The following is an 11,910-nucleotide window of genomic DNA, read 5'->3' as shown; positions in this document are numbered from 1 at the left end:
TTCTTATCATTTCTTTTCGTCAATAAAATAGTCCCTATCAAAATATCTATTAAAAAGTACTTATCGTTTCTTTCCATAAACGAAATAGTCTTTCCTCATCGTTTCTTTCCGTTAACGAAATCGTCCCTCCCTATATTTTTAAAAATCTATTAAAATGTCCTTATTGTTTCTGTTTGTCAACAAAACAGTCCCTGTCTTAAGCAGAAGAAGAAGCAGAAGGAGGAAGAATTAATGAAGAAGAAAAGGAAGGAGGAGGAGGAAAATAATGGGGGTAATTTAGTCTTTTACTATATTTTTAACGGTAAAAATAGACGGAATGACTATTTTGTTGACGAAGAGAAAAGATAAGGACGTTTTAATATATTTCTAAAAATATAGGGACTGACTTATTAATAATGGTAATATTTAAGAACTAAATTGTAAATCTCTCATTATTAATTTAAATATCAAAATGAATGTTCTACGTTTCAATCATTTCATATTATTTTTTTGAAAAATTGATCGTGTAACTTTTTCTCAATCACATTACTAATATTTTATAAAATTACGTTAAAATAGTTTTTACTTACAATGATTTAACTATTTTTGATAAAATTTAAATAATTTTTTTGTGTATCATACTTTAATCCACATAAAATATTTTTGTTAAAAAAATAATGTAATGAAATTTTGCATATCGTTTTCATAACCAATTGCTAATTATTATTAAAATTTAATAATAATTGTGTAAATACATATTTTTACACAATTATTATTAAATTTTAAATAATTTATTACACTAGCACTTTTTTCTAATTTTTTTGGGAGATTTACAATTTAGTCCCTGAGTATTGCTATTATTAACAAGTCAGTTCTTGTATTTTTAGAAACCTATTAAAACATCCTTATGTTTTCTTTTCGTCAACGAGATAGTCATTACGTCCTCTTTTCCGTTAAAATTAGATAAAGGATGATAGAGAAAATTTTTAAAATCCAATTTTACACTCAAATAAAATCATTTGCTCTTGGATATTGTTATTATTAATAAGTTAGTCCTTACATTTTTAAAAATCTGTTAAAACATTTTTATCTTTTTCCATATCTATTAAAACGTTCTTATCATTTCTTTTCGTCAATAAAATAGTCCCTATCTTTTTTCATATCTATTAAAACATCCTTATCGTTTCTTTCCATCAACGAAATAGTCTTTCCTCATCGTTTCTTTCCGTTAACGAAATCGTCTCTCCCTATATTTTTAGAAATCTATTAAAACGTCTTTATTGTTTCTGTTTGTCAACAAAATAGTCCCTGTCTTTGCTCAAATCTATTAAAATATCCTTATCGTTTCTTTTTGTCAACGAAATAGTCCTTATCTTTTCTTTTCTCCTCATCCTCCTCCTCCTCCTCCTCCTCTTCCTTCAAAAAAGAAGAAAAAGAAGAAGAAGGAGAAGAAGAAGGAGAAGAAAAAGAAGGAGAAGAAGGAGAAGAAGAAAAAGAAGAAGAAGAAGAAGAAGAAGAAGCAGAAGAAGAAGAAGAGAAAGAAGAAGAAGAGAAAGAAGAAAAAGAAGAAGAAAAAGAAGAAGGAGAAGAAGAAGAAGAGAAAGAAGAAGGAGAAGAAGGAGAAGAGAAAGAAAAAGGAGAAGAAGGAGAAGAAGAAGAAGCGAAAGAAGAGAAAGAAGAAAAAGAAGAAAAAGAAGAGAAAGAAGAAAAAAAAGAAGAAAAAGAAGAAGAAGAAGCAGAAGGAGAAGCAGAAGAAGAAGCAGAAGGAGGAAGAATTGATGAAGAAGAAAAGGAAGGAGGAGGAGGAAAATAATGGGGGGTAATTTAGTTTTTTACTATATTTTTAACGGTAAAAATAGACGGAATGACTATTTTGTTGATAAAAATAAAAGATAAGAACGTTTTAATATATTTCTAAAAATATAGGGATTGACTTGTTAATAATAACAATATTTAAGGATTAAATTATAAATCTCTCATTATTAATTTAAATATCAAAATGAATGTTCTACGTTTCAATCATTTCATATTATTTTTTTGAAAAATTGATGGTGTAACTTTTTCTCAATCACATTACTAATATTTTATAAAATTACGTTAAAATAGTTTTTACTTACCATGATTTAACTATTTTTAATAAAATTTAAATAATTTTTTTGTGTATCATACTTTAATCCACATAAAATATTTTTGTTAAAAAAATAATGTAATGAAATTTTGCATATCGTTTTCATAACCAATTGCTAATTTCCTTCACCCATTGACTATGGATTCTTCTCTTCCTTGATAATTAATTGCTTTTTAAAGTTTGATGTAGTGAATTATCACGAAACTCATGAATTGGTGATAATACCTATCATCATGGAGATATGCCCAAGATGAAGTCTATTTCTACTCAAACTCATTCAACATTTTTTAATACGTAAATTAATTATCTAAAAATTACATTTAAATTCTAATAAAATTCCATTAAAGCAAGCAAATACTCCATACGTGGCCGTCTCTAATCATCTTACTCAGCTCTCCACCTGCCACGTCCATTTCAAACTCTCTTGTCTGATTACTGAATTTTAGTGTTTTATTCACTTAATTCACTATTTAAATTTTAAACAGTAATTCAATAAAATTTAACTTATTTTACATAAATTAAATAAAAAAATCATTTGCTATATAGGCTAAAGAAATAGTTACAGGAAGAACTCTTTTCTTTTAATTTTATTCATATAAGAGAAGTTATAAAGAAATACAACCAGGAATTTTATGAGATGATATTATTTAAAATTTTAATAAAAAAATAAATAATTTTTATGATATAAAATTAAATTTAATAATTAAAATTAAATTAAATTTAGTAATTACAATACAATAAATACTTAAATTTAACGTATACGGGTGAAAATTACAATACGATTGTAGAATTTAATTAGTATTTGGATTAATTGATTTGATGACTATACAAGTCCAATTGACCGAAATTTATTAGTAACTTATTAGCACTCCTACTATTAATCTCATGGTTTATATGTAAAACCATCTTTTTTATTTTGCAAAATTTTATATTTTCTTTTTATTTATTTCTCCAAAGCTTAAACACATTTTCCTAGCCTACCTATAGAGTCAAAGATGTGACCTTTTTGGACCCTTTTGAGTTGCTTGATCTTCACTCCAAAATTGAAGCCTATATGATTTATCTTTTTTCCTGCAGAATGCTTCCTTTTTAAAAAAATGAAAAATAAAAAATTACCTTTTATAAAATATTAAAAAAAATTAAAAATTAAATTAAATTAAATAAGATTATATTAATTAATTTATATACTATTATAATATTAAAAAAATTATATAAATTTATATCAAATTCAATACTCTGTTGAATGAGATCTCCACCAATAACAAATTTTATATCTAATCCATTTGGAAAGCCAATCTGGTTGAATGAGGGGCAAACCCCTCTCTACATTTAGGAGATCAGTATTTACATTTAACAAATTTAAATACAATATAATTACAGAATTAAATTTAATAAAAATTATAATTTTAATTTATTAAATATTTATTTAGTTAAACAAAAAATAACTTTTTAATTTATTTTTTTAAATATGAGAACCTCTAGGGTGGGTGACTCAGATTTTTTTCATCAACTTTTATCCATAATAATGAATAATGCTGGTTGATTTTTCCATATATTAGAAAAGGCAAGTCTATAAAGAAAAAAGAAAAAAAGAAAAAAAAGGAAAAGTAGATGCTCTGCCACACTCTGGAAAGGCAAAACCATGAGAATTATAACTACTCAATTCTTTTTTTTTTTTTGTCTTTTAATTTTTTTTTTATTTTCTATGATATTAGCAATTTTTTCAATTGATTTTTATTTAAAAGGGAAGGTTGTGCAAGTAACTCCAGGCGAAAATTACTCTCCTCCATGATCCCATATTTAGTTTTTATCCATAACGTACATTAACACAGAGATGCCTCATTCCTTTCTTTCTCGCACGTTTCTTGTAGAAGTCTTGTGTTCTTCCCATTTCAAAGACTCCTCTTTTTTATTTTATTCATTAAATTTCTTGTCTTTCTCTCTCTTGAAACAAAGGGTATTGGGTTCCATGTCTTGTATCCTTGTTGTTGAAGAGAAAATAAATAAGGGGTTGCATATATTCTGGTCTAGAGAGATAGAGAGATTAGAGAACAAAAGATGTTGCAGAGAGCTGCAAGCAATGCTTATTCATGGTGGATGGCAAGCCACATCAGAACTAAGCAATCAAAATGGCTGGAACAAAACCTTCTAGGTAACTTTTCTCTCTCTTTCCCTGTGATTTCGAGAACTGGGTTTTGGCAGCTTGAAATTGGATCCCTAGATGTTCTATGATTAGTGGGTAGCACCCATTTGGATACTTTTTTTTTAATGTTGCAAATACTTGAATTTATGAGAAATTCTAATTTTTTTGATATGATTGGAATTTGTTTATCTAGTTTAAAGATTAAACAATGCAATTCCAGAAAAAGAAGGCTTATGATAATCTGATTTATTGAAGCCATTTATAATTTAGAAGCATGTGAATAAGAAAATGTAATCAGAGGAGAACTTAATTCTGATGAAAAGGGCAATCTTCATTTTATGCTTCAATAGAATTTAGTATTTTTCTTGTATTCCAGGTTAACCCAATCAAAATGAAAAAAATGAAAACCTGGATGAGGTTTTAATTTCCCAAAATCTGACTTGGTTTAGATTTTTTGCTGAAATATTGGCAAAAACATGTTAAATAGCAAAACCCTGAAAATTAAATTTAATGGCTCAGTATAGAAAATGAGGGGAAAAAAAAGGCTCAATGGATTTTTCCTTGTGCACACCAAGTTGATGAATATATTCATACACCAAGTCATAACCCAGTATTCATCATTGCATGACTAAAATACTGCTGACAGTACAAATTTCAATTCGCAGATATGGAAGAGAAGGTCCAGACTATGCTCAAACTCATCGAAGAGGACGGAGACTCCTTTGCAAAGAGGGCAGAAATGTATTATAAAAGGCGGCCGGAGCTGATATATTTTGTGGAAGAATCTTTCAGAGCATACCGAGCCTTAGCTGAACGGTATGATCACATATCAACAGAGCTACAAAATGCCAATAATACCATTGCTTCTGTGTTTCCAGAGCAAGTTCAATTTATGGAAGATGAGGAAGATCGTGCCCCACCAAGATTCCCAAAGAAGTCTCAAGAAGCCTCAAAAACAAATGTCCCAAAGGTTCCAAAGACTCCCAAAGAGGTAAAGGGTATCTCACACTCAGCACCGAAGAATTTACAATCGAAGAAGTCGATGAAAACAACAAATTCTGCTAATGTTCCAAAATCTGGTTTAAGCAAATCTAAAGGGCTTAAGGAGATTGACAAGCTGCAGAAAGAAATCCTGACTTTGCAGACTGAAAAGGAATTTGCGAAGAGTTCTTATGAGGGTGGGCTAGCAAAGTATTGGGAAATTGATGAGAAAATCAGGGAAATGCAGGCTAAGGTTTGTAGTTTACAAGATGAATTTGGCTCAGGCACAGTCATTGAAGATGATGAGGCACGGGAATTGATGGCTTCAGCAGCCTTGAAATCATGCCAGGAGACATTGGCTCGGTTGGAGGAGAAACAAGAGAAATCTGTAGGAGAAGCAATGGTTGAGGGCAAACGGATTAATGATGCCAGGGAGAAGTTGAAGTCTCTCAAAGATGAGTTTCTCAATGGTGAGATCAATCATGAAAAGCCAAAAGCCAAAGATAAACCTAAGAAGGCAGTTAGGGAGTTGAAAAACTTAGACCAAGAACCGAGCATTGTCACACAAGAGAGGAAGGATTTGGAAAAGTTAAGTGCAAAAATTAAGGAACACCTTGAGGTGGAATCTAATGCATCTCTCAGTGTGACAGAACTTGCAGAGACGATTGACGGGCTTGTGAACAAGGTGATTAGCTTAGAAGCTGCAGTTTCAACACAGACGGCACTCGTACAGAGATTGAGAGCAGAGACAGATGATCTTCAAGCACAAATTGGAATTTTGGAGGATGACAAGGCAACATTAATCAATGGGAAAAATGATCTGAGAGAAAAGCTGAAGGAAATGGAGGTAAAGCTGCTTGGACTTCAGGAATTAAACAGAAATATTGAAGACCAGAACAATATTCTTCAAACAAATTTTACTGAAACACACTATAATCTTGGTCACATATCGGATAAACTGCATGATTTGAAGCCAGATGAGGAGCATCAGGCCACACCACAGACAGAGCGGAAACCTCTGGTTGAAGTTGAACCACAACAAGAGGTCAGAAAACAAGAACGTGCAGTGAATGGTGATGATAATCTCCATGGACAAGAAGGTGCACTGCAAGGTAATGGTAGCCTCCAGGCCACATCACAGACAGAACCGAAGCCGGTTGAAGTTGAACCACAACAAGAGGTCAGAAGACAAGAAGGTGCAGTGAATGGCAATGATAGCCTCCATAAACAAGAAGGTGCACTGCATGATAATGATAGCCTCCAGGCCATACAACAGACAGAACAGAAACCTCTGGTTGAAGTTGAACCACAACAAGAGGTCAGAAGTCAAGAAGGTGAAGTGAATGGTAACAATAGCCTTCATAGACAAGAAGGTGCACTGCATGGTAATGATAGCCTCCATGAGGAGCAGAAAATAAATTCAGAAGAGAAGAGCGAGGTTTTAGGTAAACAACATATAGATGTCGAAAGACAAGAAGGTGCATGGCATGGTAATGATGACCTCCATGAACTGCAGAAAACAAACTCAGAAGCGGATAGCAAGAATTTAGGTAAACAACAAGGTGATAAAAGGCAAGAAGGTGCACAGAATGATAAAGGTCACCTCCATGAACCACAGAAATTGAAGTCAGAAGAAGGGGACAAGGTTTCAGGTAAACCACGTAAAGAACTCAGAAGACAGCAAGTTGCACTGTCCCTTAATGACAGTCCTAATGAATCACAAGAGCAACTCAAGGTTCCAGACTCCTTGCAGAAAGAGAAGAATCCTACTGCTGAAGTCAATTCACAGGCAGAGTCAAAGGAGCGAGAAGAAAAACTTGATAAGGAGGAGCTCAAGGTCTCACAATCTTCACAGAAAGAAAAGGAATTTTCTGCAGAAGTCAATTTGCAGGCTGAGTTGAAAGGACAAGGAGTAGAATTTAATCTAGAGGATCCTAAGGTTTCAGGTAGATCACGTGACGAAGAAGTGCATGGAGACATCAACAGACAAGAAGATGCATTGAATGACAAAAATGACCTTCACGAACAAGAGAAATTGAAGTCAGAAAAGGAGAACAAGGTTTCAGGTAAACCACGCAAAGAACTCAGAAGACAGCAAGTTGCACTGTCCCTTAATGACAGTCCTAATGAATCACAGCCTGTGGAGCTACAAGAGGAACTCAAGGTTCCAGACTCCTTGCAGAAAGAGAAGAATCTTACTGCTGAAGACAATTCACTGGCAGAGTCAAAGGAGCTAGAAGAAAAACTTAATAAGGAGGACCTCAAGATCTCACAATCTTCACAGAAAGAAAAGGAATTTTCTGCAGAAGTCAATTTGCAAGCTGAGTTGAAAGGAGGAGGAATAGAATTTAATCCTGAGGATTTCAAGGTTTCAGGTAGATCACATGACGAAGAAGTGCACTGCGACATCAACAGACAAGAAGGTGCTCTGAATGATAAAAATGACCTCCATGAACCACACCAATTGAAGTCAGAAAAGGGGCACAAGGTTTCAAGTAAACCACGTAAAGAACTCAGAAGACAACAAGTTGGCCTGTGTCTTAATGACAGTCCTAATGAATCACAACATATGGAGCTACAAGAGAAACTCAAGGTTCCAGACTCTTTGGAGAAAGAGAAGAAACTTCCTGCTGAAGTCAATTCACAGGCAGAGTCAAACGACCGAGAAGAAAGACTTAGTACAGAGGAACTCAAGGTTTCAGAATCTTCACACAAAGAAAAGGACTTTTCTGCAGAAGTCAATGGGCATGCTGAGTTGAAAGGACAAGGACAAGAACAAGAAGAAAAACTCAATCCTGAGGATGTCAAGGTTTCAGGTAGATCACATGAAGAATCCACAGGACGAGGAAGTGCACTAGGTCCTGACGGCATTCTTGATGCTCCACAAGTGAAGTCAGCTGGGGAGATCGGGGTTTTAGTTTCTTCACATAAAGAAAAGGCTACATATGAGAAAAAGGAAGAGATAAAAGAACATGATCTCAGCATCTCTAACAGAAATAGGGGAGAAGATGCAAGTCTGCTGCAGACAAGTGGTGAAATTGATGATCCTTTGGAGAAATCTCATGACATGAACCTGGATGAAAAAGTTGATAAGCAAGATTCAGCAAAGGCTGTGGAAAATCTCCTTTTTGAAACACTGCAGGTGATAGAGCAAGATGATGAGCCAGACTGGAAGCATTTGTTCATGAATGGTTTGGGAAATAGAGAAAAAAATCTGCTGAATGAATATACTACAATTCTTCGGAGCTATAAAGAAGCCAAGAAGCAGCTTGCTGATGCAGAAAACAAAAATGGGGATGACCTCTTTGCCATAATGTTGCAGTTAAAAGAACTGAGGAGTGCTAATGCAAAGAAGGATGAACATATCAAAATCTTAACTCAGAAGCTGAGCCTTCTCCAAAGGAGCTTGGGTGAAGACAATGGATCTGAAAAATCGACAGAATCCCAAAAATTAGAAAGAGAAGAGATAGATGATGTCGATCTGATGATGATGGAGCAGCCAGAAATTTCACCGATTGAGGAAAAATTCCGGACAAGCATTGATGAACTGCTAGAGGAGAACTTAGATTTCTGGTTAAGATTCAGTACTACATTGTATCAAATTCAGAAATTTGAAACTGAAATCAAAGATTTACAGTCCGAGTTGTTGAAACTTGAGGAAAAAAGGAAGCAAGATAGTAGCACTAATGCAAAGTATTCTCTGAAATCAGATGCAAAACCGCTATACAAGCACCTCCAAGAGATTCACACTGAATTAGCAGTCTGGATAGAAAAAGGTGTGCTGCTGAAGGATGAACTGAAGAGCAGATTCTCATCCTTGTGTGACATTCAAGAAGAAATAACTGCCGCTTTGAAGGAGAGCGCAGAAGACGATGACTTCAAGTTTACAAGCTACCAAGCTGCAAAGTTCCGAGGTGAAGTTTTGAACATGAAACAAGAGAATAACAAGGTTGCAGATGAATTGCAGGCGGGGTTGGATCATGTTACTACACTCCAGCTGGAAGTTGAAAACACTCTGGCAAAGTTGAATGAGGAATTCAATCTTGGTGAATCAAAGAATCACCAAAATATCGAACTGGAGCACTCAGACAGCCGGGCTGGAGTTCCTTTGCGGTCGTTTATCTTTGGTAACAAACCAAAAAAGCAAAAGCATTCAATACTCTCCTGTGTCCATCCTGTACTGCAAAAGAAATACAATGGTTTCAGGACAGGGATGAATAATTGATTGCTTTTAATGGTTTACTGCTTTAGTCTTTTTTTTTTTTTTTCTAAATGTTTATTTTCAAGAAGCTGAAGCTTCACCTTGATTGTGGCAGGCAATGATTTTGTTGTGATAGAGATGTTTATAGTTAATGAAAACAGCAGGAATATTTCAGCAATTTCAAATGGAATTATTTTTTATTTTATTTATCTAGATCCCTGTGGTTAAATATCTTATTTTGAGTTCTTGAATTCAACATCTGTATTGTGTTCTTACCAAGAGACCAACAACTTACATAAAGAGCTGACTATTTACGCTACTGATCTATATCATGAAGCTCACAACAGTAAACTGCTATTCTTCTTATATACACATATTATATAAGAATTCTGATAATACACTCGAATAAACTGACATTAAAGAGAATCTATTTATAAGATCACTTCTTTCTGCATAAGAAAACCACACTTTTGCACTCATGGGCCAAGATCATGGTTATTGCAGTGCACCAAAAGACACCTCTGAGACTACCTTAGCTCCCCTTCCCTTGGCCATGTACAGGCCTATGTGATGCATCAGTTCCTGCAAATAAAAAAGAAGAATTGGGAACAAATATCTCTGCTGTTTCTCTCTGTGATTGTGTGTTTGTTTTGCAGCAGTTTCTGTACATATTGCTACTAAAAAAAGAAACAACTTTTTCCAAAAGAAATCCTGCAATAGCAAAGGATGAAATAGCAAACAAGTAAAAAGTTTCTACTTCAAACATTGATTAAAGAGCACTTTTAGAACAAGTCAGCAATCTTTGCATCCCACTTCTTCTTCTACAGCCACTGCAAAGTTTACATTGGTAACTAGTCCAAGACCACCAATTTATACAGCTTCTCATTCCATCCAAAGAAAAAGCTACTTTTGGCGCTAACCTCCTGCAAAGCTTCAAAACATAGGACCATAATTCTAAAACATTATATTGTTCTCCTATGTCTTGTTCTCTCACATGCATGAGTTTTTTTGTTGTGAGAAGCCAACCGCATTAAGCAATTTTCATCCAATATGCTCTCATCCGTCCTTTATGCTTTGTGTCCATGAAACCTCATGCCCATAATGAGGAAGTTCAAGTCCTCTTGTGAAACCTTCCATTTCTGTTTTTTCCTAGTTTTTGTTCCAAGTTACTGCTCCATAGCACAAGGCCTAACATGATTGATTTTGTTCCTTTACACAAAACTGGATGGAAATGGAGAACACATAAGTAGGCACAAGCAAACTGTGATTAAATTGTTCGCAATACCTGTGGATGTGCTGTAACATCTTTGACAGCTCTGGCAACATGAAGTGGAATGTCAAAGGTAGCACAAGCTCGAGAGAACACAATCACATCCTCTAAAGGAGCAAGAAAACCACGATTTCTGGTAGATAGTGCTGAACATACAAAATCAAGCACGCATATATCTGTGCATATCCCTACCACCAATATCTTCAATAACAGATAATGCAGTCCATATTAGACAGGAAGGAAGAAATTTTATTTAACATTTCTTCATTAATTGCATTCTCCTGAAAATTAATAGAAAATACTTACAACTTTGATCTGATTATCTTTTATCCAATCCACAAACACATTAGAGCCATCTTTCTCAATGCAACCGAGAAACCCATCGATGCAATCCTTGCACCTGAGCGTGGCATTCGCTTCGTTCTCCAACCACTGCAATTCTTCAGATTGCAAAAACCAAAACGAAGCAAACATGAGAGTAGAAAACCCAGACCATTCAAGTCAACGGAAAAGTGAAGCATTTACCTGGAACGAGTCTTGCCTCGTCAGTTCCAGCAATACAGTGAGGAGGGTAAGGGTGCTCCGGAATGTCAGGATGATGAGAATCGAGAAAAGCGAAAACAGGCCATTTCTTGTCACAGAAAGCTCTGGCAAGCCTCACCGACTCCTCAACCATCGTAGAAATTTGCATGTCAGGCTGTCTTGGGGCCTTTAGAATCCAACAAACAATTAAGATTAAAATCTCTGCACCAAACATTATACATTTGAAAAAAAAAAAAAAAACCAAGAATACCAAATTGCCAGCGCCGACGGTACAGAAACCATTAACTATATCTACAAGAACAAGTCCGGTCTTAACATCGCCATTGAGAAGCAAAGAATCTTGTTGGACGGGAAGTTCCTGCTTCAACAAATCAATCGTGTGGGACGCCATTTTCTTCTTCTTCTTGGCTAGAATTCGGGAAGATGTTTGATTTAAGGGTATCGTGCAGGTGAAGTTTGTACTTTCTTTTTTCCTTTATATGTATAGAGAAGACTCCGTCTCAGTGTGGATTGACCAAAAGGGAGAGCTCCTATTGGCATTGGCTTTCACAAGCTCAGTTTGCTTTTCTGTCGAGAAAGAGGACTCTACAAAGTGAAACGGAGAGATTTGAATTAATTTTAAATAAACCATTAGATTTTATTTTAGGAAACATACTTTGAATGAA

At 34.5% G+C, this 11,910-nt stretch overlaps 2 protein-coding genes across 3 annotated transcripts; one reads left to right on the top strand and one right to left on the bottom strand.

Annotated features, from left to right (window-relative positions):
- The first annotated feature begins 3,524 nt into the window (after window positions 1-3,524).
- On the top strand, window positions 3,525-9,643 carry LOC110628518 (protein NETWORKED 2A). Its single transcript, XM_021775217.2, has 2 exons — window positions 3,525-4,259; window positions 4,916-9,643. Exons 1-2 carry the CDS (start codon window positions 4,166-4,168, stop codon window positions 9,454-9,456), a joined length of 4,635 nt encoding a protein of 1,544 aa, XP_021630909.1. The 5' UTR covers window positions 3,525-4,165; the 3' UTR covers window positions 9,457-9,643.
- On the bottom strand, window positions 9,485-11,859 carry LOC110628519 (nicotinamidase 1). Of its 2 annotated transcripts, none has more exons than XM_021775218.2 (5): window positions 11,496-11,857; window positions 11,228-11,411; window positions 11,009-11,142; window positions 10,718-10,903; window positions 9,485-10,014 (listed from the first exon to the last, which is right to left on the bottom strand). In XM_021775218.2, exons 1-5 carry the CDS (start codon window positions 11,634-11,636, stop codon window positions 9,928-9,930), a joined length of 732 nt encoding a protein of 243 aa, XP_021630910.1. In that variant the 5' UTR covers window positions 11,637-11,857; the 3' UTR covers window positions 9,485-9,927. The 2 variants fall into 2 exon arrangements, with proteins under 2 accessions (XP_021630910.1, XP_021630911.1); XM_021775219.2 differs by having other exon boundaries at window positions 9,871-10,620; window positions 11,496-11,859.
- Between the last annotated feature and the right edge of the window lie 51 nt (window positions 11,860-11,910).

This window comes from Manihot esculenta, chromosome 12, assembly GCF_001659605.2.
Source record: "Manihot esculenta cultivar AM560-2 chromosome 12, M.esculenta_v8, whole genome shotgun sequence".
Classification (NCBI taxonomy): Eukaryota; Viridiplantae; Streptophyta; class Magnoliopsida; order Malpighiales; family Euphorbiaceae; genus Manihot; species Manihot esculenta.
This window is presented reverse-complemented; position numbering and strand designations above follow the sequence as displayed.

Bases quoted from the DNA above. Each gene is read 5' to 3' on its own strand.
- LOC110628519 (XM_021775218.2), bottom strand. From the start codon at position 11,636: ATGGCGTCCCACACGATTGATTTGTTGAAGCAGGAACTTCCCGTCCAA. The intron at 10,904-11,008 runs GTAAGTATTTTC...CTGTTATTGAAG, and splicing joins AAGATAATCAGATCAAAGTT to ATATTGGTGGTAGGGATATG. The intron at 10,015-10,717 runs GTATTGCGAACA...TTTTATTTGCAG, and splicing joins ATGTTACAGCACATCCACAG to GAACTGATGCATCACATAGG.
- LOC110628518 (XM_021775217.2), top strand. From the start codon at position 4,166: ATGTTGCAGAGAGCTGCAAGCAATGCTTATTCATGGTGGATGGCAAGC. The intron at 4,260-4,915 runs GTAACTTTTCTC...TTCAATTCGCAG, and splicing joins GCTGGAACAAAACCTTCTAG to ATATGGAAGAGAAGGTCCAG.